Raw genomic sequence first — 24,626 nt, 5'->3', positions numbered from 1 at the left:
TTATCCTTAAAAGTATATGTGTTAAAAGCTATTCCTCTTCACAGATCATCAGCACCAGAGCAGATACACTCAGTGAAAAGTAAAAAAACTGAAATTAGGTTAAATTCAAATGAAAGGAAATGAATTCTTCCCCACACCTGAGGAGCCATGACTGTGTAGAAATTCCATTGCTGAGGTATCCCCTTGTAGGACTTCCTGTGAATCAGTGCCCAGGATTACACTGCACCACTGACTGCAGCTAAGTACCTCCTTTAGCAGAGGTGCTCGTAAAAGAGGGGAAAAGACAACACCCACAACCGAGGGAAATGAGAAACTCTTTGCTGTAAAGCCTGCTGGCTTTTCTAACTGGTCTAATAAAACTCTTGCCCTCCAGTTTTCTCTCCCAAGAGAAGTAAGAAGTTTTTATGAACTTGAGTCAAGGTATTTGGAAATTTGGCAACGTCTGCAGAAACCAGCCTGCTGATGAGGAAAAGAAAGCTAAATCATTCTGCTTTTGCCCTGAGCACAGGGCTGGATAAATATTCTTTTTCTAACAATGATTTTATTTTTGTCTCCTCAGGCAAGTAATTTAAAACATCAACAGACATGACTCCAAACTCATCACAAGAATAGCTGAAAGCATACTAGTCTTTATTTATACTAGTTTGAGATCAACAGAACTTTTAAAATGTAGATTGTAGGCACCACAGCAGAGCTCCAAAACTATCCTAACTTGAGCCAAAGTCAGGCTGCATCAAGAAAGAAAGGTAGAAAAAGGTCCACTTCTGTACTCACCAGTCCCAAATTTTGCTTCCAGCTCTGGTGATTAATGTATATTACTTCATGAGAAGAATTTACATGTCCTTAAGTATGCCTATCTGAAAGCAAAACCAGCTGTGTCTTCTTCTCTACTACTACCTGCAAAAGAAAAGAAAAATTCAAAACAAACACATAAAATGTATTGAATGAGAATTAAAAATTTCTAAAAGCCTTCATGCAGTTACTCTGCTTACAGTGATCAATTAAATTGTAGGCATTTTCCACTTTAAAATGTAAGAATAATTTTCAAGTATTTGGAAAATAGATCAGGGGAAGAACAAGAGAGGAATAAAACATTAAAGATCAATACACAATTCCTGGTACATTTACATGCCTATATTGCTATTCTCCCCAGTGCATCTTTAACCAACATTAATAAAATAAGCATGATTCTTTGTTCTCCCACCTTAGTTAAGGAGGTTAAGACAACACAAAATTTGAAAGTTTTTTTCTTTAAGATAAATGCCTTAAACACATCTTTAAGAGCAGCCAGGTTACCATGTGTGCCTGAGGGCATGTTTGATGCTGATGGAGGTGTGGGTGGAATGTGTCCACCTTGCTCTTCTTGAAGAAACAGACTTGGATCAAGACAGAAAAGTTTTCCAACTCCTTCTACCTGTGCTGGCAGTAATGCTCCCGAGGAGCCCATCCTTCTGGCTCAGCATTCCAAAGACAACATCCAGTTCAACCCAAAACCTTTCCTGCTCTCAGTTCCCTATCCACATTGAACACAAACTGGATTGTCAGTGGAGCTGGTTTTATTCTGCATAGGCATTATTCCACTTTAAAAAGGTTCCAACTGGATCTGCAAGCTGCTTCTCTTACCCTTTTGCATTGCATTGATGTCAAAATCCAGATTCATGCAGGTCATTCCAATGACAAAAATCATTACATTAAAAGGGTAATAAAAGGTGTTTTATTTACATTTCACAGGTGGGAGCAGAATTCTTGTTGCCCTCTACTAGCAAGTTGATGTAGCCAGTGGCTATCTACTTTACAAAAAGTTTATAAAAGACTTTGCATTAATTAGTGTATAATCACTGTTCAGCATTCATGAATTTTCTGCATGGAAGCTAAATTGCATAAGAGAAGAGCCAGCAGGCAACTAACTCAAAGCATGCCCCAGAGCACAATGTACATTAGAAATAGGCTGAAACCAAACCTTTTTATGCCTCTGAGAAAACCTGCTGCCTGAAAATGGACAGGGCACACATGCTAGGCTGCTCCCTAGCAAGAACACCTCAATGCCAGAATACACCAGCAGGACTAAATCAGGTGTTAGGTCATTACCCATGATCAGGCTAAACCTTTATAATTAATTGACTCGTTAAGGAACAGTAGAGAAGTACACACTTGAAAAACAGGATGCCATCCCGAGGGGTCTGGGCAAGTTCAAGAAGTCAGCTCAAGGGAATCTCATGGGGTTTAACAATTCCAAGTGCAGGATGTTGTATCTGGCTCAAGGCAACCCCTGGTATCAACACAGGTCAGAGGATGAACAGATCAAGAGTGGTCCTGCCAAGAAGAACTTGGGGGTGCTGGTGGATGAGAAGCTGGACATGACCCAGCAATGTGCACTGGCAGCCCAGAATTCCAGTTGTATCCTGGGCTGCATCCAAAGCAGCCAGGAGGGCCAGCAGAGATGAGGGAGAGGATTCTTCCCCTCTATCTGCTCTGGTGAGACCCCACCTGGAGTGCTGCATCTGGGGTCCCCAGCTCAGGAAGGACATCAATCTGTTGGAGCAAGTCCAGAGCAGGCCAACAAGTTGATTCAAGGGTGGGAGAATCTCTCCTGTAAGAAAAAGCTGAGAAAATTGGGATTGTTCAGCCTAGAGAAGAGACATCTTAGGGATGACCTAATTTTGTACCTTAGGGATGACCTAATTTCCAGTGCCTCTAGGGAGCCTACAAGGAAGATGAAGAGAGACCTTTTACAAGGGCACATACTGGCAGGACAAGGGGGAATGGCTTCAATCTGAAAGAGAGTAGGTTTAGATTAAATATTAGGAAAAAATTCTTTGCTGTGAGGGTGGTGAGGCACTGGTTGCCCAGAGAAGTTGTGGATGCCCTATCTGTGGAAGTGTTCAAGGCCAGTTTGGATGGGGCTTTGAGCAAGCTGGTCTAGTGGCAGGTGTCCCTACCCATGGCAGGGGAGATGGAGCTAGCCAATCTTTAACACAGGCCACTCTATGATTCTATGACTTTTTAATCAGTATTTCAGTATATGCACCAGTAATGCAATAGTGTGAGGGAGCAATGGACAAGCTGATATTCAGTAGTGTCAGTAAGAGTTTTTAAAAAAGAAAAACACTTGCTGAATCTCTCTGGGCTTGGTTAGGTGACTGCCTTCCTCCAGAAGAGAAGTAGTGAAATTGAGCTCAGTTCAGAGAAAGTGGTAACCTGATGTCTCCCTGTGCTCCTGCCAGCAGCATTACTTATAGGCCAAGATCAGATTTAGACTGATTTAGACTGTGTTTTCTTCATTTGTTTGGTCTCCTAATCATGCAAAAAAATTTCTGGTGAAGTTGCCAAACTCTCTTAATGTGAGTTTTGGGAATTGTACAGCCCTGCCCACAAAGGGCCTCTTCTAGTTCTACTAGGAAAGTTTTATTACATGAGTATTGTTCTTGGGATTATAAATAGCAGCAAGTTGAAAAAGGTTGGTTTTGTCACAGTATTTGTAGATCAAGTGTTCAGCTCTGTAAAACTGCTTGGATTATTTATTTTAATGGAAAAATATTTGCTGGAAATTGGAAAGCAATAGGACTGCAATTCCTGCACTTCTACTAGTCTAAATGTTGCCATCATGATGGGGTATGCAGTGCTGCTGGGTGTGGTATATTGCTGGAAGACAGGATGACATCACCCCCAGGTTTTGGTAGAAAGTCATTGGGCTTGGGATGTACAGGCTTCAGAGCTGCAGAGAAGCAGCAGACCGACCCTTGAGCTCTGCAGAGACAAGATCATTTAGTCCCACAGGAGATTTCAAGAATTCCAGTATTGTTTCCATTCCAACTCTCAGGCTCCAAAATGTCATTTTTCACTGCATAGGCAAAGTGAAGCTCAGGAGCAATCTGGGGTTAGTTTCAGAGCCATGAAATAGGGATGCCCTGGCCACTGGCTTTGCCAGCACAGGACTCCCATGCTGGGCTGGGTGGAACTGTCCACCCTCCAAGGCCGCTGCAGCTCACCAGAAACAGCACGGCTGCTTCCCATGAGTGCTACCACTTCTACCAGACCCACTATAACAAAACTCTGGCTTCTCTTGCCTGAGATACTGCAGTTTGTCCAAGGCACTAGATAATCCTGCTGCTTTGGCTTTTGGCTGAATGACTGGAAAGACCACAGCCAACCACAAGTTTGCATGAATTGGGGTTTTCTTTCTGTGCCTGTTTGCTGTGAGAGGAGCAGGGAGCTGGACATGTGGGGGGCTGTCATATGGGGAGGTGTGCAGCTGTACCTCTGACAGCCTCTACAGTGCACACCTATCTCCAGCTTTGTTTCCCTCATGGCACCTGCATCCAGGCTAGTTGGGAAACCCTATTTCTGTCTGCTGTGGCTGTGCAGCCCAGCAGGCTGTATAGGACAGTCCATTATCCTTCCCTGTACTACAACATCCCGTGTTATGTACAGGCTCCTAAAATGACATCAGTACCATCCTTACCAAACTGAGATGTGCTGGAGTACTTCAAAGTGAGCATTTTGCACTTTTTTGTACAAATGCTTATACAATGCATGCTATAGGAAGCACCAGTTGGACTTCAGTGACCACTCTTGTGCTTTAAAGGCAGCAATTTTGTACTAGATGTGTAATTCAATTGTTCTTTCAAAGAGGGAACTTGTAATCTCCACATGATTGAAACTTTACCTAGGGGTTTCTGTTATGTAAGAACATAATGCAGTCTTACAAGAAAATTAAGAAAAAACCTAAATCTATGAAACATTCTTCATTCCTTCATCATCCTTGCCCTCCAAAAAGAAAAATGTGCACTTTTGGAACTGTCCTAAGGATCCCTCCTTTAGCACACAATTTTACAAAGGCTGAGTGTCCCCCATTAGGTGCCAAGGTCACACCTTTGGCCTTGACAGGGCCTACCACACACTTGCAATTTCTCCTTAAATTAATCCATATCCATTTGCAGGTGTTAGCAATTTTGTTGAAGAGAATCTAAACACTCAGCATCTCACAATTGTCTGTTTTGTCAGTCATCTGAGTCTGTACCTTTGAAGTTACTGCTATAATTGGAAGAAAGGTCACACTAATCTATTCCTTCTAAAGATTGCTTTCATTTCACCAGTATCTAATTATTTTTTTTCTCTCATTTCTTATGATGCCTTAGGTAAAAGTAATTTTTGGTGCTTATCCTTTCTTAAGCATTTTCTTTTCTAGAAGTCGTTTTGTACTTTAATATATCCCTCACATCACAGTGGGGGGTTGTATTCTGGCAACCCTCAATGATACTAGTGAAATATTGTCATGTAAATCCAAAAAAAAGGAGCATTATTAATTTCCTTTATGTACTAGTTTGATTGGTTTTCACTGAATTAGTATGTCATTATGGTTGAGTACCAGGCTCTTTCTCTTTCATTTAAATGTGAAGAAAACACATTTCAAACAGTGTAACTTCCTTTAAAAACCGGCTTCATACAGCTCAGAGCTTTCAAGGGCTAATATGACTTCTTGTGGACCTTAATCTTAATCTTAACCTTAATTTCCCGTTTCGGGTGCCATGCTATTTTTTGCTCCCATCCAGATTTGCAGAGGGCTGGGGAACATTCCCCCAAAAGCATCTTTCGGATCGTTGTTCTCGCCCCCGCAATGGCGGTGGTGCTGTGCGCAGGGGAAGGGAAGGCAGCTTCTGCTGCGGGAGTGTCGGGGACCGCACGGCCGGGCTGGCCGAGGGGCCGTGCCGCCGGGGAAGGCTGCGGGGGTGTCAAGGGACGCGAGTGGGGTTTTGAGACGTGCTTTTGTAGCCGCCTCAGTGCAAACTACTCGGGGGGTCCTCGTTTTCCACTTATAACGCAAAAAAAACTCTCCCGACGGGGGATCTCCTGCTTAGCTCCATCCGTCCGCCGCCGCATCGTGCGCTCGCACTAAGTGAGGAGGTGGCTGAGAGTGGGGAAGCGCTCGTTTGCCTCCGGGCTTCCTCCCGTGGAATTTTTCCACCGGAGTTAGAGCTGCCGGAGGGCCGGGGATGTCCCCCGTCCACCGCCTTCCCTCCGCTTCCCCGGTCAGGAGGAGGATTCTGGCTCGCCAACGCCAACTCCGAGCATCTCGGCGAGAAGCCCCCGCGGCGAGCGCACGGCAGGTGCTCCCGGCGCGGCGGGGTCCGGCCCGGCCCCGACGGGCGGCGCGGGGGAGCAGGGGGCGGCCGCCAGCGCCGGGCCGGGGCGGGAGCGAACAAAGCGCTGCCGAGGGCGCGCTGCCCCGACGGGGCCGGCCGGCGCGGTGCCGCCCGCAGCGGGGGCGGGGTGACCGGGGCACCCGGCCCCCCTTCCCGACACACACAGACACACACAGGCACACAAGCACACCCCCAGCACACGCACACCGCGCCCGGGCACACGCCGAGACGCAGAGGCGGCCGCTGGTGCGCGGCGAGAGGATGCGGCGGCTGCGCCCCTGGGCGCTGGTGCTGGGCGGGCTGCTGTGTGCCTGTGCCGGGGCCGGGGCCGCTGCCGGGGCCGGGCCGGCGCTGCGGAGCTACCCGCACAGCGCGGTGCTGGACGGCGCGGGCGCCTACCGCCTGCGCTGGGGCCGCCGCGGCAGCGCCCTCGCCCTCCGCCTGGAGGTGCGCACCCGCGGCTACGTGGGCTTCGGGCTCTCGGCCAGCGGCGGCATGGCCTCAGCCGACATCGTGGTGGGGGGCGTGGAGAGGGGCCAGCCCTACCTGCAGGTAAGGCCCTGCTCCTTCTCCTCGACCGCCTGCCGGGGCCTCTTTCGTCCGCCCACCTTCCCCCCGCTGTCTCTCTCTCGGGACGCCCCTCTTTCCCTGCCCCGCGTTTCTTTTGCAGCCTTCTTGCCCTGCATCCCTGTACCTCTTCACTTCTTCCTTCCCCCCTTTGGGTTTTCCCTATCGTTCTGCGTTCCTTTCCCCTGGAGGAGATACTCCTTTTCGATCCGCTCCCTGCCAACCTTCCCTCTAAACTCTTACAAGGATTTCGTCAAAGGTGTCAGGTTTCTTTCCTCTTTATCCAGAAAGTGCAGCAGCCCTTTTCTCTCTCCTTGGGGCACTCTCTCCTGCCTGCCCGCTGAGCCTAGACCCTTGGAGGAGAGGGGTGGGAGGGGAGAGTCTGTCCCAGGGAGGTGCGGCACCTTTCCCCTCACCCTGCCAACATCTGGCGGAGCTTGGCCGTCCTGGTGCCAACTTCCTCTTTCTAATCCCACTGGCATGAGGGCAGCATCCCACCAGCTTGCAAGCCTGCTGACGTTCCCTTCTGATGGTGCTGCTCCTGTTCTTGGTGTTCCTCCTCTCCTCACCTGGAGGTGTTCTGACCCAGGTGTTGGAAAGGACTTGCAGAGTAACCACTGGGACTCCTGGTACATGTCCTTGGTCTGGTAAAGCAACCTCAGAGGGGCCCAACTCTAATGGCTTAATTTTCTGTAGTAGTCTAGATATAGTCAGGGCTACATCTGGGAACAGGAGTGTGGAACAGAGACCTTGCTGGGGTTCCCAGTGAGTCATCCCCTCCAAGAGGCACTGGTGACTGGTGGGGTAGGAGCCATGAGAGGGGAGGGGACCCACACCTTTGGTCCCCTCTCATTAACTTGAGATCCAGCCAGGAGGAGTTGCTCTGGGTTCAGGGGAGCAGGGACAGCTTGTCTCACAGATGACTGAAAGGGGAATCAGGCCTGGAATGATATGGTATCGCCCCCAGTTGCTTGAATGATAACTTAGAAATGCAATTTAAGAGTGGTTGTTAGAGTATGGTCTAGGAGAAGTTGTCTGTCTTTCCTTCATTATGTTAGAGCTAGTTGATCTTTGAAGCTGCTGCTTAAATTTTAAGAGGTTTTTCTTAAGCATATGGATTTTCATTAAAAATTCATGGTAAGGAAACTAAATGCATAATATGATCTCCCTACTAGTTATCAAGGTTTTATAAAATCAAAACTTTTCCAGAAGAATAGACCTTTTAGTATATTTTTTTCCTTCTACTTTTTCTATTTCCGTATTAGTTTCCTGTATGAAGTTTAGGCAAATATTTGTCTTCTCTAAGTTCAGACCAGTGATTTTCAGAATATTGGTTTCTCCATATTTCAAAATGAAGATAATTCCTCTTGAAGCCTAAATAAAAGAATAATAATAGTAAAAAACCCCCCTAGTCTGCTCATTGAGAAGTGAGCTCTTCACTCACAGAATGAAAGGCTTTCTGTAAGGCTTTACAATTCAGAAGACATCTATTAACCATTAAAAGAAACCTAAACTTTTTGCCTGGTTAGTTCATAGATCCTGTTAGGCTAAAGCAAGTCTTTTAGAAAGACATCCAAACCTAGTTTAAACATATCCAGTGGTGGAGGATCCATCACTTTCCTTGACAGTTTGTGGTAATGACGAGTCTCTGCTGTTCCTGATTGCCAGGATTAGTTTGTCTTGGTTTAGGTTTCAGCTAAGTATTTTCTCTACTATATTAAAAACTCTACTCCCCCTGCCTACCGCCTCCATAAGGTTATTTATATGCTGCAATCGAGGCAATCAAGTCACTCCTCAATTTTCTTTTTCATTAAATAAATAGATTGAGCTCTTTAGCATCACAGGACATTTTCCCTAGCATTCAGAGAACTTTTGTGGCTCTTTTCAGCACCCTTCACAGGTTTTCAGCATCCTTAAAAATGGCCCCATGCAAACTGCATTCTTCCGCAGGTTTTATCCACCAACATTCTGTTACAAATAGAAAAAGACTGTTGCAAATTCCTGCTGATACAAACCTTGTGGTATTTTTCCTGAAGCACTAATTTAGCACATAAACTGTAATGCTAAGAGCTATGAGTTATTTTGTTGTACCTTTGATAGGTAAGATACATAAAAAATACTTCTGCTATGCTTGCTTGCCACTCTAGTCTTGCTCCATCCCCATTCCTTCTTCAGTTCTAGGTAGCATGGTTTCTTTCTAAACTGAACTGAAGTTGCTCAGTTTAAATATTTCTGTACTTGCACCAACAAGGAAAGGCCAGAAACAAAGATGATAAACAAAATTTGTCCAAAGGCTTTTTCTGGTCAGGCAGCAAAGATTGCTATAAAATGAACAACTTGTTCTGAGATGCTGTTTCAATAATATCCAATTCTTCCCTTTACTGGACAAACAAATACAGTTAATATTTTAAAAATACATTCTGTGTTAAGAGTATATCATCATAATTTAGATTATTTACTACTGAAAAAGATTTTTTTCATAGACAGCAACCTTGAAAGTATGTGGTTTTATGCCTAGCTGCACTCCATGAAATATGTACACCCTATAATGAATGAACTTACTTTTCTTTTTGGTTTTAGAAATATGTTTTTATTCCATGACCATCCGTTGGAAAGTGTGCATCGTGGTCTAAACTCTTAGAGGGGTCATTTTTTGGGTTCTTTGAAAGTTTTGAGATGCTTGTTAGTGGCCTGACGTTCAGATGTTCTGAAACACCTTTATAGCCTTTCAAGTGGGCATTGAAATTTCTAGTCCCTTGGGTCAATTTTGCCTTTCCCCCCTCCCCCAAATTCTCTCTCCTTTTTTAAAAATAGAAAATGTTCTCAGAGGTAAGAGTTCTCTTCTGGGAATAAATGTATAAATGTAGTTAGACTACAGCTGCCAGTGAGGGTAAAAGCACATACTTCTCAGTCTGTGGAAGATCCATATATTGAGGTAGAGGAAAACTGCCAGGCAGTATTCAGAGAAGAAAATGTTCCCTCTGGCATTTATTCCTCATCCACTCAGAGCAAATAAATGCTATTCCCACCACCAGCAGGCAGTGTTTTTCTTGAAAAAACCTGGTGACTCAAAGTCCTGGATAGCCAGGGCTGGATTTTGCTTTCTCAGTTCTCAGGTGTATCCCAGATTTGGGTGGAATGAGCTGCTCATTTTGGTTTGCTTTTCCATGTTTGAGTTGTATTTAATCTGAAAGGGTATCTGACGTAAGGAAAGGCTAAAACAATTTGGAAGTCTGCAGCTTAGTTTTGTCTAAATATATCAAGATTAAAAGTGTTACAATGGCATGAGAGAAGAACAAACCTTCATGGTGTACCAGAGTAGTTTTTTGAAGAGCCTTGGAATGATCAGAGAATTATACATTTACTGTCCTAACATTTCAGAAATTTGATATTTGAAATGGGAACCTAAACATATTTTGGGAGGATGTAGAGGACGTAGCATGGATATGTGGATACATACATGCATAACTTTCATGTTTTGTCATGAGGGAGGTACCTCCATTGAGCAGAAGGAGAAAAAGGAGATCAGTGAACAAACTATTCTCACACGTTACTGAGAGCCTGTGGTGTCAGAGCAGCAGATTATGTGGCATTTGTGTGAGCATGTTTGAGAACAAGAAGATACCAATGGGGGTTGGTATTGGAAAGCTGGAAGCTGCTTTCATCTCTCTAGGGAGGAGCTGGATTTAGGAGAGTTCATACTTCGCAAAATGTTACCTTGAAATATTGCCATGCTCATTTGCAGCATGTCTTATTCTTCATACAAGATCTTGGGGCAGCCCTAGATCTTGCATCTAGTTTTTTTGTTTTGTTTTTTTTTTCTCCTTTCTTTTTTTTTTTCTTTTTTCCCTAATTCATCTCTTTTGTGCTTATGAATTGACACAGCATGCATTTTCTTGCTAGACCCATGCCTTTTCCTTGGTCTCCACCCCTGTCTGGAATTGTGCATCCCCACCCACAGCACGTAGCTGCTGAGAGCCCCATTTTGGGGAGAGTAATCCTCCTTGATGAATGCCTATTTTGTGCAAGTTATACAAGAGGGTTGCATTGTTAGAATCTTCTGTTGAACTTGCACAAAAATAGACCCTACTCAGGGTGAATAGGGACTGTGTGTCACTAAAAAGTACTTTATTATTCATTAGAGCCTTGCTTGTTAACTGTCACCCAAACTAAAGAATATCTGTTATCAAATGTATCCCATAGAGTTAGCTTAATTGCTCACAGGGAAGTACTTGGAAGAGATTTTAAAGGACAGAAAACAGTGAGCATTTTCAGTACTTCACGATACGCTGCTTTTAAGTGCACTCATGCCAACAGCAACAAAAGAAGTGTTTAGAAAACAACTTGAAAGGCACCGAGAGAGATGCAAAGCAAGTGCCACACTGACATATCTCAGTCAGTGTTTTGTTGGAGGTATTTCATGCCTTTGGGCATTGGGGCAAAATCTCCAGATGACTAATGTCTCCCTCTTGGCTTCAGTGTGGGGCATAAAGAGACACTCCAGTGTACATCTCCACTGGCTGGGTGCTTTGTAGTTCCCTTTCAGAGGTACAATAGTTAGGACAAGGAAGCAACAGTTGGTGAACAAAAGATGAGAAGAATTCTGAAGCTCTTGTAATTTGCAGGCCTTGGGGGGACTGTTTTCAAGAGTTTGGTTGGAATTGTATTTCTTTTTTGCTCTTTTTCTTTGTCATATTTTTTCTTCTCCTTTGGATTTTGGAAGCGCCAAGAAAATGAATTTTTCTCACATCTCCCCAGAAATATGGAATTGTAGCCACCTTGAGTCATGCAAAGGCTTAAAAAGGGGGAATGATTTAATTCCCGATATAAACAAGTATCACAGAAGCAGGAGAGGGAAGAAGGGAGATTTTCTAAAGCAGATCCAGGAATTTTGGGAACAAGTATCACTAATAGTTGTGCTTGAAAATCCCCTAAGTGTTTTTAATCTTCCTCATAATTGAAGTAATTAAAGTAATTAAACCCAGAAAACTTGTACCGGATAAATGTGGCTCCTGTGTAAGGAATGTTTCTTGTGATAAAGTGCAGTTGTAAGATTGTATCATGCAATATCTCCTCCTTACTGATTTTCTTTCCCTTAAAACACTTTGCTACGTGTTTTATCTAGTCTCTTTGTGTTAGGACAGCCTTTAATCTAAAAATCCTATCTTCTGATATAACTGGAATATAAACTCTTAAATTAACATTTATTCTCGATGTAAAGACTCGTATAGGCCCTTGAGACTCCACTGCAATGTCAAATTATCCGTGCCAGTATGTGATGTCCTATTTCAACCTCTAGCCACCAGTGCCTCTTACACCTTCTTGTGCTAAGTTAGACAGGTCTCCACACTTCAGTGTTTTCATTTGTGTGCAGACAAAGTGATATGTTTTATGCCTCAGGAATGTCACAGAAACAAAGTGATGCCATTGCCAGCTGTAGGGTACCGGGAAGCCCCCCCCGGCAGTGTTTAACTAGATGTAAGAAGTACACTGAAGTGTATTCAAGTGACCCAGTCTGAATGAGAAAAGGCATATTCCTAATTAAATAATTTTGTTTCATGTATAAAGAATACAAGCCTTCTTTTTCTAAAGAAAATGCGTGAACATGTACACACACATACACAGGCATGATCTGTTTCTGTAAATACACAAATGGAAATGTGCATCTTTGTGTACATGTGTATGTCTGCATTCAAGTATAGACACATCCACAACTATTTATCAGAGATAGAAATTTTCTGTCCTTGTCAGAGCTGGTAGTGCACCTGAAGTAAATAATCCACACTCACTCACATATGTCAGCCAGTTTAATTGTAGAGCTTCTCAGAACTGCCTGCGTGAGTGAGATCCAGGCTTCCTAACAAGGACTGAAACACTTCATGCTAATCTGCTGTTTGGGCAAAAAAGCAAAACAAAACAAATCAAACCCCCCCCAAAAAAACCCAAAACGCCACCCACCCCAGCAATCAGAAGCAAACAATAAAAAACCCTGAAAAAAACCCAACACACCATGCCCTCCCCCTTCCCTCCCTCAAACCAGTAAATTAATTACAAACAGACAGCTCATGGGACAGAAGATGTGAACTTACTGATCCCAGTTACTTTAGGAACTTATTGCAACTACTTGATTGCTGTTGCTGTACCCTTTGTACAGTTATTTTTCCATTTGCAGCTAATCTCAAGGTTGGTTCAGTCAACTGGAATGCTCTCAAGGTGTTCTTGAGAGCATTCTTCATCGATACTGTGCATCGATGCTTTCAGGCTCCTGCTTTGTGTTAGGTTGCTGTGGGTGGGCTCTGCTTTTCCCCAGCATAAGAGCATAGTAAGATCTTCGCCTGAAACTCAAGCTGAAATTTATTTGAGGTTGCAAAACAGTTTGGTTTGCTTATTTGTAAACTCTTGCTCTGTTTGGTTCTTGCCAAATACAGTGTAAAACCAGCTTCTTTTAGGTGGTAATATCTAGTGTGTACTGGAACCTTGAGCAAAAGGATTCCATTTAAATTGAATGCAACAATAAAAAAAGAGAAATGTTAACCACAGTTATTTTTTTGGAAACCTAGAAAGGCTTAACTCGGTGCTTATTTCAAACAAATGTTTCGTTCAGTTCTTTTCCTTACCATAGCAGTTTATCCACCCTATTTATACTAAGATAGATCCTCTCCTGCGCCAACTTTCATATTTGTTACAGCTTCATGATCCTCTCTGCAAAGCTTGTTTTTGGTCCTGGTCATTGGCATCAGCTTGGTAATTCAGGGATGCTTGAAACTCCATGGGTTGGCTACAGAGTATCAGTGAGGACAAGTTGAAACACAGCTTGTTTTTCTGTCATTTTCGTTTCCTAGCTTGTCCCTTTTTTCACTTTTAAGTATTAGTCTGCTGCTGAAACAGCAGTGATGGCCCAGTTAGAGAAGGGCAGGACATATAATTTGGGGTGGCTGAGTTTCTCACAAGCCGAGCGCACAAGGCGATTGCTGCATGGGGCCACAGTCTGAGAATTATGTTATGCTCCTTGAGGTTGAAAGGTGATATATATAATTTAGGACTGGAAATGGATATCATAAACAAAACAATCTTGTACATTGTAAAGATCTGGGGAGGGAGTCCCATAAACACCTGTTTCAGTCTGTGATGACAGCTGGTAGGGCTTTTGGGGTCAGGCTTCCCTCTGCAGCTGTGCTTGCATTCTCGAAGGAGAAACCAGCATCTTTTCACATCCCTAAGAAATTACTCTCTTGTTTGTGGAGCAGAAATCAGAAACCATATAAACCACAAAATATTTTTTTTAAGAAGGAGAGAAGCTAATGGTGTCTGAAAAATAGGATAACACGATCTGCTTCACATCTGGAAAGGAGCATAAACTATCTTGCAATGTCAGGAAGATTTTTCATTTTCCATATGTTGTTTCAACTTTTAGGTAATATGAGGAAGGAGATACTTAATTATTTGATGGATTGCACAACTTAGTTCAGAATACAATATGCCATTTTATGCAACATTATCAAAGGGAGTGCAGAAAATTTAAATGTTTCACATGTAAACAATTTACATAAGCAAATCCTGAAATAGACATCTTTGTTATCATGTAGAATGACCAATAACATTTCTGAAATGTTTTTTAAACACTTAGTCTTTAAATAACCAGAGATATTCATACTAGAAAAATAGAGTCACTTCACCCTTCTCTTTCACTAATTCTTGTACTTCTGTAAAGCTGATGTGTAGTTTGAAAACTTTCTCTTCATTAAACATATAATATAAATATTTTTGTCTGTATAAGAAACTGAAAAATCTGGATGCAAGAACTGAATCACTGCATAAATCGATGTTGTGAATTTATCCACATACATGCGAGCATTTCAGAAATCCAGTTTAAAGGACTTGACAATTATTGTAGATCTCTGTTGGAACTCCACGAAATTCAGGGGACCTGTATCAGTATAATCTACCCTACAAAAGACACAGGTTTTCTAGCTAACTGTGTGGGGTAGCAAAACCAGATCTGTGTAAAAAAAAAGATTATACCATGTTAGAGCCTTTTCCTGCCTGTTGGGAAGAATAAACTGTTCTAGTACGAAGCCCATTTTAGAACTATCTGTGGTAGATATCAAAGCACTGTAATGCTGTGGATTAAAGCATCCCACTCCTTTCTTTACAGAATTAAGTAAGTGAAACTTGTGAATTTGGTTGAGTTCTGCGTTACAGTAGTGTGGGCCTGAGAGAGTTTCAAATTAAATTTATATTTCCTTAGTTTAGCTGAAGCTCAAATGCCTAGCTTACCCTCTCTGGCCCCTGGTAGATCCATCCTCTGTACTGCCACTTTTCAAAGGCCTTCAGAAGTATCCATCTTTCTCCTCTGACTAGACGAAAGAGCTTAAGTGGAGTGTAGGCAGTCCAAATGTGGTGGTTTTGATTGCATTTGCACCAGGACTTTCGGCAGCAGGACTTTAATTTTAGTTTTCTACTCTGAAAGGAAGCATAGGATATATATAAAGGTACAGGCATATATCTACATAGATCTATCTAAAACTAACATTTTTTTACTTTTCCAGGTTGCAGATTTTTCCAAATTGCAGTTGAAAAAGATGTGACATCACAGATTGTGGCTGTGTCATCATTTTTGAAACCTTTTGTTCATTCTGTTTTGTACACAAACACGTCTTAAAGGCTTTTAAGCTCTGATGAGTAAATTGAGCAAAGTCTGCATAGTTTAACTGAAAATATTCTCGATGAACAGATTTATATGGTTCCTGGACAATGTGGCATTATTTTGTTTTAAAACTGGGAAACAAACCATTTTTGTGTGAGAGGTTGAGCAATCAAATTTTGAGTTGTTCAGGCATTTTTTTCTGTTGTTACATGATTTGATTTTATTTTTATTATGAACATCTGGAAAATTTTCAACAAAGGAACTGAAAATAGTAATAGCCACATCTAGCCACAAAATAATTTCAGGTGCAATCGTTGACATCAGCGAGGTTCTGTTCATTTTTGACAGCAGGGGTGGGCAGCCAGTGCCTGAGCAGGCAGCAATGTGAGTGCCCAACACAGCTCTCATCCCACGGGGAGCAGCCTGGTCCTCTCTGGGGGCCTGGGCTTTGGGGCCACCATCCCCAAGGCATTTGCCAGCAGCCACAAAATGAGCCCCTCGTGGTGAGCCAGAGCTGTGACCTGACTGACTGTCATCTGGGCAAGTGAGATAATTACACTGACAGCCACGTTATCAAGGCATATCTGAGCTTATACCTTCATTACAGAACTTCTTTGCATTGGTTTTGCATTCTTGCCTCAGGCTCGTGGAAATCAGGAGTATATCACAGGAGGATTTTTTCTGGTTAGAGCTGTGTCCTCTAGACTTGTGATGAAATGGTGAAGTTCACCACAAAGCATTTGAAGTTGCACAACTAGCTTTTCTTCACATTTCTCAGCTTCCCTTCACACTGGTTGCAGGCAGAGATTTTCAGTCTGTTCACATGAGTAAAAGCTGCTCTTGAATTGGTATTCCTCAATATTTCAATGTGTGGGCGCTTTTACTAAGAATGTCTTCCTTCAATGTAAGGTAGGATGTTAGCAAAGATACCACACTTCAATAAAAACTGATGTTCAGAAGGTTACATTTCTCATCCAGACAAACCCTTACTAACTTAGAGATGGAAGCAGGGATTCCACAGAAGAGTGTTTTCAGAGCAGGAAGGGTATTATGTATGGACAATACACTGCCTCTTTCCAAGTTCTAATGCAGGGCTAAAGTGAAGCGTTTTGATCCCATAAAGTACCCATCTTCAAAGAACCATCCCAAAACAAGTCTATTATTTCTGCCTGGAAAACAGCAAATCCAAAGTTATTTCTCTAAACAAATACAACTCACCAGTTCACTTTCTTTCAGGTCCCAGGCCCCCTTTTTGCTCTTTTTAGTGATTATTTTTCCATTGTGCCTATTCTCTCATGTAAATACTTAATCATTTGTATTTATAAGATGTGGTGATAGGAAAAGAAGAACTCTCTGGTGTCTTGCCCACACACAGGTTTCTAGGGTGGAATTAAGTTTAAGATTACAGCTTTTAAATGACCCTTTAGTGAATTAATGAAGTTTCAGTTATTTTTTACTGGTATCAAAATACTTGGGCATAACATTTTACAGTTTTTCAGATTGGTTACCTCAGCCTTAACAAAAGCGGAAAGCTGGAAATCTCTCCAAAAGCGAACAGAGGTCCGAACAACTCCAAAAAATAACTGCCTGCTGGGACCAGCCAGCGCTGCATTACTTTGCAAAGGACACCACACAATGAATGGTGTCTCCCCATAGCCTACTCAGTATGAGAAATACATTGGTTAGTTAAAGGACCCCTGCCCATCCCAAACCAGGCAGAAACAGCCTAAAACTCAGAGGAGGGTGACCAGAGGAGGTGCATCTGAGGCCCTTCCCAGGTGGCCGGGTGGGAGGAGAGGGCGGGACATGTCCCAGCTGCAGGGGGCTGCAGGAATCCGGGGTGAGGAGGTTAATGACCCGACATTGCTGCCGAGATACTCCTTTGTGCGGGCCTCTGCAGAACCCCGGATAGGGAGCATCTTTCTTACAAACAGCTCCCTTGCCTCTTCCAAAACCTTAACCTAATCCCAGCAGCTTTTGTATGAAATGAGTGCTTTTCGTGCTAGTTAAGCTGTAGGCTTTCTGGTTCCAGTCAATGCTCATTCAAGTGATTTGTTTCTTGTGGGAAAGAAAAAAACGTAGGAAAAGTTGTGGGAGTAAGGGAGCAACAGTATTATTGATGCAAATATTAAGTGAATTTCGTTCTCTCTATAATTTCTTCTGGAGTTCATGACATCCCAGTTATGATAAATAAGGTTTCTTGGTTGCTGGGTCCAGCTTTTTTTCTGCAGTTACATACAGGCAGTGTGTTGCTAAAGTTACTTAAGGCATTCTTTAAGCTCTTTATCATGGACAGTTGCTTTCTTGGAGATAAAAAATAGTTCAGTGCCACCTCAAATTTATCATTTGGTTCAAAACTGATACTACAAAATTTTACGTGTGTTAAAGGGCTTCAGTAGTGGACATAGAGTTTCATTTTTAATATTAGATTTTAATAATGGGTCACCTTTCTTTTGTAACAGGATTATTTTACAGATGAAAACAGAGTACTAAAAAAGGACCCCCAACAGGATTACCATCTGGAATATGCCATGGAAAACAGTACACATACAATATTGGCTTTTAGCAGAGAGCTGCACACTTGTGACACAAATGACAAGAGCATAACGGTAATAGTCTCTGATTATACGTAGACAGACGAAGTAATCGATACAGAATAAATGTATATGTGGTAATTAAGCTGGTAATTAAAACCTCTTTTTAGTACAAGGAGACAATTAGAGAAAATCACTTTCCAAAATATCCTTTTGCTGAAATTAACTGGGTAAAATAATTGTGATAGCTTTATTAAACTATTATGTTTAAATTTCAGCTTTGTTTGTCCTTCTACTTTAATACATTATGTTCTGTAATTTCTAACAAGTGTACACAGAATTGAAACAGATACTTCTGGGCCATCAAGTCCTATATGCCACTGTCACAATCATTCAAGAGAGGCCAAATTGAGAAATACTTTTAAGATTCTGCACTAACTTGATCTTAGTAGTTGATGTTAGAAACAGATTTTCTAAAAAAATTGAAGAAGATACATTTAAAGCATCTGTTTGTTTTATTTCTTTATTCAAAATTAAAAGTTAAAAGATTTTATGGTAAAACCTTCCATGGTAAAATAATTTTAATGGTAAATTCTTCTGTTGCCCTAGGGAGTGCTGTGCTATTTCCTAAGCATAATTTTAAATTAAATGAAGCTGATGACTTCTGTATTGGAAGTGACAGATAGGTTGGAGAGATTTGCAAGGCTTTCTATGCTTTGGCTTGTTTACTACTTCTTTTGGAAGCGTTACTATAGGAGTAAAACACTATATTCATTATCTGTGTTTTTACAATATATGCAATAAGAGCAACATGAGGGGCTGAAAATGCAGGAAGCCAACCACAGCTGTGTAAACCACCAGTTTTCCAGGCAGTCAATGAACCTCTGCTTTGCACACCTGCTCCAAATTCTCAGTATAATTTAGCATTTTGGAACACTTCAGGATTTATTATAGCACTTTGTCTCATGGGTCATTATTGCAATCTGAGAATGGTTTACAGAGAAGTGATCTGTGCAGTGGCTGTAGATTGATTTTTAAGATGTAAATCTGTTCTGTAATTGAATGATAATTTTCCATAGTATCTAAGGACAGCATTTCACTGAAGCTATTCACATCTTCACAGGCCTAAGCCTGGGAAATTTTTGGGGGGGAAGCATTCTGGTTGCTGATCAAATAAATTACATCTGTAGAAAAATGTTTCTAATGAATTTAGTTGGTTACTTTTTATGAGTCTGTTCTGCCCTTTGAAGATATGATTTCAATTCACAACATTAGGGAAGGAATCTACCAGAGAACGATTTAATTTCTGTGTATTTCCAATTAACCCTTTGAGTATAAAACATTTTTTATTTCAAAGGCCAAATTATGTAAGTAGATGACTGCTCCTCTGGAATACACTGTCATTGTTTAAATACACTTATATCACAGCTATTGTAGGAATCCTGTGAGCTGTGTGAGGAAGGTGTTGCTCATATCCCTTGCGGACATTTTGCTTTGTTTTTTCAGGAGAGCACAGTGCGGGTAATATGGGCCTACCACCACAAAGACTTGGGAGAAGCAGGTCAAAATTACCATGGATCTAATCGTGGTACAAAGAGCCTGCGTTTGCTGAACCCTGAGAGAGAGGAAGTCTTATCTGCCTCTTTGCCATACTTTGACCTGACAAACAAAGACGTAAGTTACTCCATGTTTTGGGTTTCTGTGGAGACGGGAATAAGGTGGTAACCAAAGCCTTGGGCTTACACAACAGGTAGTGTGACTTTTGTGTATAGATTAAATATGAGGATGAAATTCTTCACTGTGAGGTTGAGGCATCGGAACATGCTGCCCAGAGAAGCTGTGGGTGCCTCATCCCTGGAAGTTTTCAAGGTCTGGTTGGATGGGGCTTTGAGCAACCTGGTCTAGTGGAATATGTCCCTGCCCAAGGCAAGGGATTGGAACTGGACAATCTCTAAGGTCCCTTCCAACCCAAACCATTCTGTAATTCTATGATAATACTGTGTTCTTGCCCTTTTTATTAAGACAGGTGCCTGTACCAGACAAGGACACAACATATTGGTGCCAAATGTTTAAGATTCCCGTACAGCATGAAAAGCATCATGTGACAAAGGTGAGTGATTCAGACTTAGCAAATTTAGAAGAATTTAGATAATAATTACATTTCAAATCAGTTATTGCATTTTGAAGTTTTTTCCACTGCTTACTGGAGGGAAAACAAGACCTCTTGTCTGTCTTCACAAACATGTATCAAGTGTGTGTTTATGTGTGCCCAGGACCTGGCTCAGGTGTGCCCTGACAACCTGTATGCACAGTGACATACCCCCTTTCTTTCAGTTTTTTTCTCTACTCCTTCATCCTGTCTCCCTTAAGAAAATGAGGTTGAAAATTATTTCTGTCTGTAAGTATTTCTGGCAAGGACTAAGTAAAATTGTCTAAAAGCACATCAAGCTTCTACTTTTATATAGGAATTTAATGAATTTCTTTTAACAGATGTTTATTTTAAATTAAAAAATAATTAAATGGTGATGTTTGTTCAAATGAAGGGCCAGGTCCTTATTTGATTCCAATCACCTTTCTTGTGATGGCCACTGTGCAGCCAGGTTTCATCAGCTACGAACACACATCAGTATTTTCAGCAGTGTAAAAGCCAAAGAGTATTTAAAAAAGAGATGAACATTACAGCTTATTTAAAAAATAATGAAAATACGTGAGCAAACATTCATACAAGCAGGATCCTAGGTGACTTGAAAACCCACATGCACAAACGTTTTCCTATAACACATTTTCTAACTTTTCTTTCAGTTTGGAATTGAAAGCTTAAGAGTGCTGAGGGGAAGATGGTTCTCTCATTTCTTCCTGAAAGCAATATACTGAAGACCTCATAAAACAACAAATTCTTATTTTTCTAATATGCTGAAGATAGCATATTAGATATGATAGAGATAGTTCTGGCCCTCATTTGTATCTTTCTCTGAACCCAAAAAAGCATTAAGTGTAGAATTCTATTTCTTCTCTTTTGTTACAATTGTCAGTCATATTTCTTCAGTGCATTCAGTAAGACTGAAACTTGAAATTAATTCAGAGAAATTTAACGTGCTCTCCAGCGTCTGTATGATAAATACCTATAATTACTCTAAAATATTGTGGGTTTCTGCACTTAATCAGAATGAACAATTGCAAGGCCCAAATTTCTGCCTTCGGGTACTTGATCTTTAATCACATTTGAAATTTATGACAGCTATTTTCACAGATCTGTATGAAACGGAGAATTTGCTTGTATTACAGTATGTATGTCAAGATCCCTAGTTTTCTGCTTTCAAGTGAGAGAGCTTCAAAATGGTAGTATCAGAATCAAGCTTTCCATGTTAAATTTGGTGGAAGTTGTAGATACTTGCTGTTCTGCTAAAAATTCCCTAGAATTATTCATTATTTATAATTTCTGAATTTATTTCCTAAATGCTTTGCATGACTGCACATACAGTTGCTCAGTCTTCAAAAAAATTGTGGTTGGTTGAAGCTAAAACAAGATTTTAGCTCAGAAATACACTAACTGATTTTTCAGAATAGTTTTATATTCTTAATTTTTACAATAATATATAAAGAATACTAAAATTTTAGAAGTTGCATTTTCAAATCAGAATATTTTTTTATAAAGTTAAAAATTAGAGTACAATTCTCAGTGATTTTCCATCTTCAGAAGAGCAAGAAAATTTCATATTGCTTAAAAAATATTTAGAGAGAAAAAAATGAATACAGAAAGAGAGTAGATTTAAGTAGGAACACTTCCTTAGCCTTTCTTTTCAGGGGCAAAATTTATATTTTCCTATAAATGACTTTTTTAGATGCCACATAGAGGGTTGTTGCGGAATTGTATCTATGTGCTCTTGCAAACTGATTAAACATTTCCTAAAGCCTACTGATGCACAAAGGATGGGGCTTATGGCTACTGGGGAAGATATTAGCTGTGCAAACAAAGATTGAATTTCACAAAGGGGAGGGCGGATGAACTCTTTGGCCTGATCAAACTGTCTGTGTTAGTTAAATACTTACATAGATGTTGATTCTGGATTCCTTCTGCAGCACGGTTTTCACACAAACCTACACATCTCATTTTTACAGACAGGAAAAAAAAAGGTGTAGACATGGTGCAAATTTGTCTGTGGCATAATTTAGTCTACTTCAGTAGTGTACATGTGAGCTGGCTTTGGCCATTTCTTGCTCCTGTGTGATTTTGTGGAGCACTGAACTGTGCAGTTTGGCACTTGCTGGACAGTGTGGGCTATCATCAGTGTGTGCTTAGCTGTGCAGATGTGTAAATCTGCTGCCGATCTGGGGTCTCAAGTAGGTGCTACGGCCACAATTGGATTTTTTTTTCTTACTGTTCCACTGTTCTCTGTCTTTCATTCCTTCTTGAAAATTGCTCTGAGCACTTCATAATAAAGTACTTTTTAAAATATCAGTTTCATCAGGAAAGCATGATGTTTTAATGAGGGAAACTGAAAAAGTTAGACCTGGCATTTAAGGTAGAGGCCAGGACTTTTAATTGTCTCTGGTTAACAAATACCAGATTCTGAATTCAAGTTCTGAATTTAAAAGGGTTTTTTAATTTCTATTGAAGATGCATTATTTTAAAAATACTAAGTTTTAAGCCAGAATATATTTAAGGTATTTACAAATATATTTTGTAGATACAATTTAATGGTGCAACAGCTGGATAACTGATAACACTTGGGTCTTAGGATTCACCTGCCGTAGTTTTAGTTTCTTCTGTTAGCACAAGATGAAGAAATAATAACTAGCACAAGAGATCTCAGTATTAGTTGAAGATAGATTATGTAAGACCTTAGGTCTTTTCTATCTCTTTACACAATATTCATGTTACTTTCCAGGAATCACAGGTTATGGGAAACAGCATATTTTCATTGATCAAGCTGCTCTACACAGCATGTAAACTGTGCAAGAGATAAGACTGTAATCTTGTGTTCATCTCATGGGTAGAATAAGGGCATGGATAAGTAATTTCTCCTTATGCTGCATTTACCAATGGAGAAGAGATCTTCACTGCAATAAGGGGACACCTAACCAGGTTTAGGAACTTCTCTGTTAAATATTCTTTTGTTTCATATTTCTTGCAACCTTTTCCTCAGGGAAGAGATTGTGTCTTCCTACATGCTCCTGCAATGCCTTCTGTTTCTAATGCCTCCAGGAACTTCTGGAGCAACAACTCATAATAACACGCCTGCTAAGACATACAACAGAATAAGACAATTTCTCAATAGCTAGGCATAATAGTGACAATAGTGACCCAGATCACAACCAAAACCAGGCACTGAGCTGGTTTTGTGGCTCTAATGGTTTATATCACTCCTCAGCTTTAAGCTGCCTACCTGGCTGAATCATGGCTCCATGAAAATTTGTTAAACTTGTACAGATTTTCTCCCCAGTGCATTTTCTGCTAGCAGAACCAATTATGAGTGTAATAGGTAAATTTTGAAAATAATATATTCAGAACAGATGAAAGGGATTGCTTGGAGGTAATAGCAGGCATTCAAATCAGCTATTTGCAGGATAGCCCCACAGTGGTCCCAGAGTGGTGGACCTTGGCTGCTCTTCACGTGGGAGAGCACAGAGCTGCCCGTCTGCAAACTCCGCCTGCAGCTAAGTGTGCATTGGCCTGTTCTGCTGCTCTGAGCTTCAGGCTCCGGTATGTGCCTCAGGCTCACTACCCGGGGGATTTTCACTTTTCTCACATACAGAAGTTAGCCAGGAGCTTTCTCAGAAGTAGGTTTCTTAGAAAAAAGCATTCCACTTTCTAGCCCAGAATTTCTGGCAATGAGTTTAAGACTATGTCTTGCTAGGATTTTTGCAGTTTTCTGTATGTAAATGTCATTATTCTGACTGATCCTGAATATGCCTTTTAATCACATTCCTAAAGAAAGTTCTCTGGTTGCACCAACTGCACCTCGGGAAGGACTTCCACTCCAGCAGGACCTCTCAGAAGGAGGGAGAGTGCGATCCACTGGTAGAGCAGACACACAGGCATGTCCACACTCCTGTCTCTGCATGAAAATGTTGCTGTCTCCCTGCTAAAGCCGTGCTGAGGGCAGGTCCCTGGGTGTGGAGAGCCCACATAGGCAGAGACACCACTGCACCAGGGCTGGGAGCAGGGCTGACAGAGACAGAGGTGATCATCCCGGGGAGCACACCCTGAAAACAGGTCTCTGCAGCATCCTTGCCTTTGCAAATTATCTGGCTTGTCTCTTCCTTTTTGCTCATTCAATTAAAAAAAAATCATTCAGGGGCAGCAGACTGGCTTTTTGAAATCCTCTCATTTTTGTGCTGTTGAAAAGTCTGACTTTCATGATTGTCACTGTGTGTGGATATGTCTGTGCTGACATATGTCTCTCTATTTTGAGAAATTGTAAGTCTACTTGCTGATAGTTAGTTTTTTTCTGCCTATTTGCTGAATTTAATTTTTCCTCACTATGAGCGGGCATCATGCAGATGTTTACCAGCAGCAAGAAAGTGAAAATGTGTTTTACATTTATGAGAAATACTTCCCAGTGTTTCAGAAAAATACAGCTCTTGCTTTATATTCAAAGCTTGTTCTTAACTACTTTTTCTACTTGTGGTTCTACAGATGCAGCTCTTTTTTATTACTATCTTTAGTTTAGGTTTCTATACTCTATGTCTTCTGTCACTTCAATATAACTGTATTGCTTATTCAAATAACTG

General features: G+C 41.4%; 1 protein-coding gene across 2 annotated transcripts in view; it reads left to right on the top strand.

Annotated features, from left to right (window-relative positions):
* Positions 1-5,898: 5,898 nt before the first annotated feature.
* MOXD1 (monooxygenase DBH like 1) overlaps positions 5,899-24,626 on the top strand; it is a 49,937-nt gene continuing 31,209 nt past the window's right edge. The window contains exons 1-4 of one of the 2 annotated variants that reach the window (XM_032101737.1): positions 5,899-6,107; positions 17,820-17,966; positions 19,398-19,565; positions 19,918-20,001. In XM_032101737.1, the coding sequence (XP_031957628.1) occupies positions 5,994-6,107; positions 17,820-17,966; positions 19,398-19,565; positions 19,918-20,001 (513 nt within the window). In that variant the 5' untranslated portion in view covers positions 5,899-5,993. Of the gene's footprint in view, positions 6,108-6,278; positions 6,696-17,819; positions 17,967-19,397; positions 19,566-19,917; positions 20,002-24,626 lie in introns of those variants that run through there. The other variant, XM_032101735.1, reaches the window with a different exon arrangement.

Source organism: Corvus moneduloides, chromosome 3 (assembly GCF_009650955.1).
Source record: "Corvus moneduloides isolate bCorMon1 chromosome 3, bCorMon1.pri, whole genome shotgun sequence".
Lineage (NCBI taxonomy): Eukaryota > Metazoa > Chordata > Aves > Passeriformes > Corvidae > Corvus > Corvus moneduloides.
Note: the sequence above shows the minus strand (reverse complement) of the source record. Positions and strands in the feature narration are given on the sequence as shown.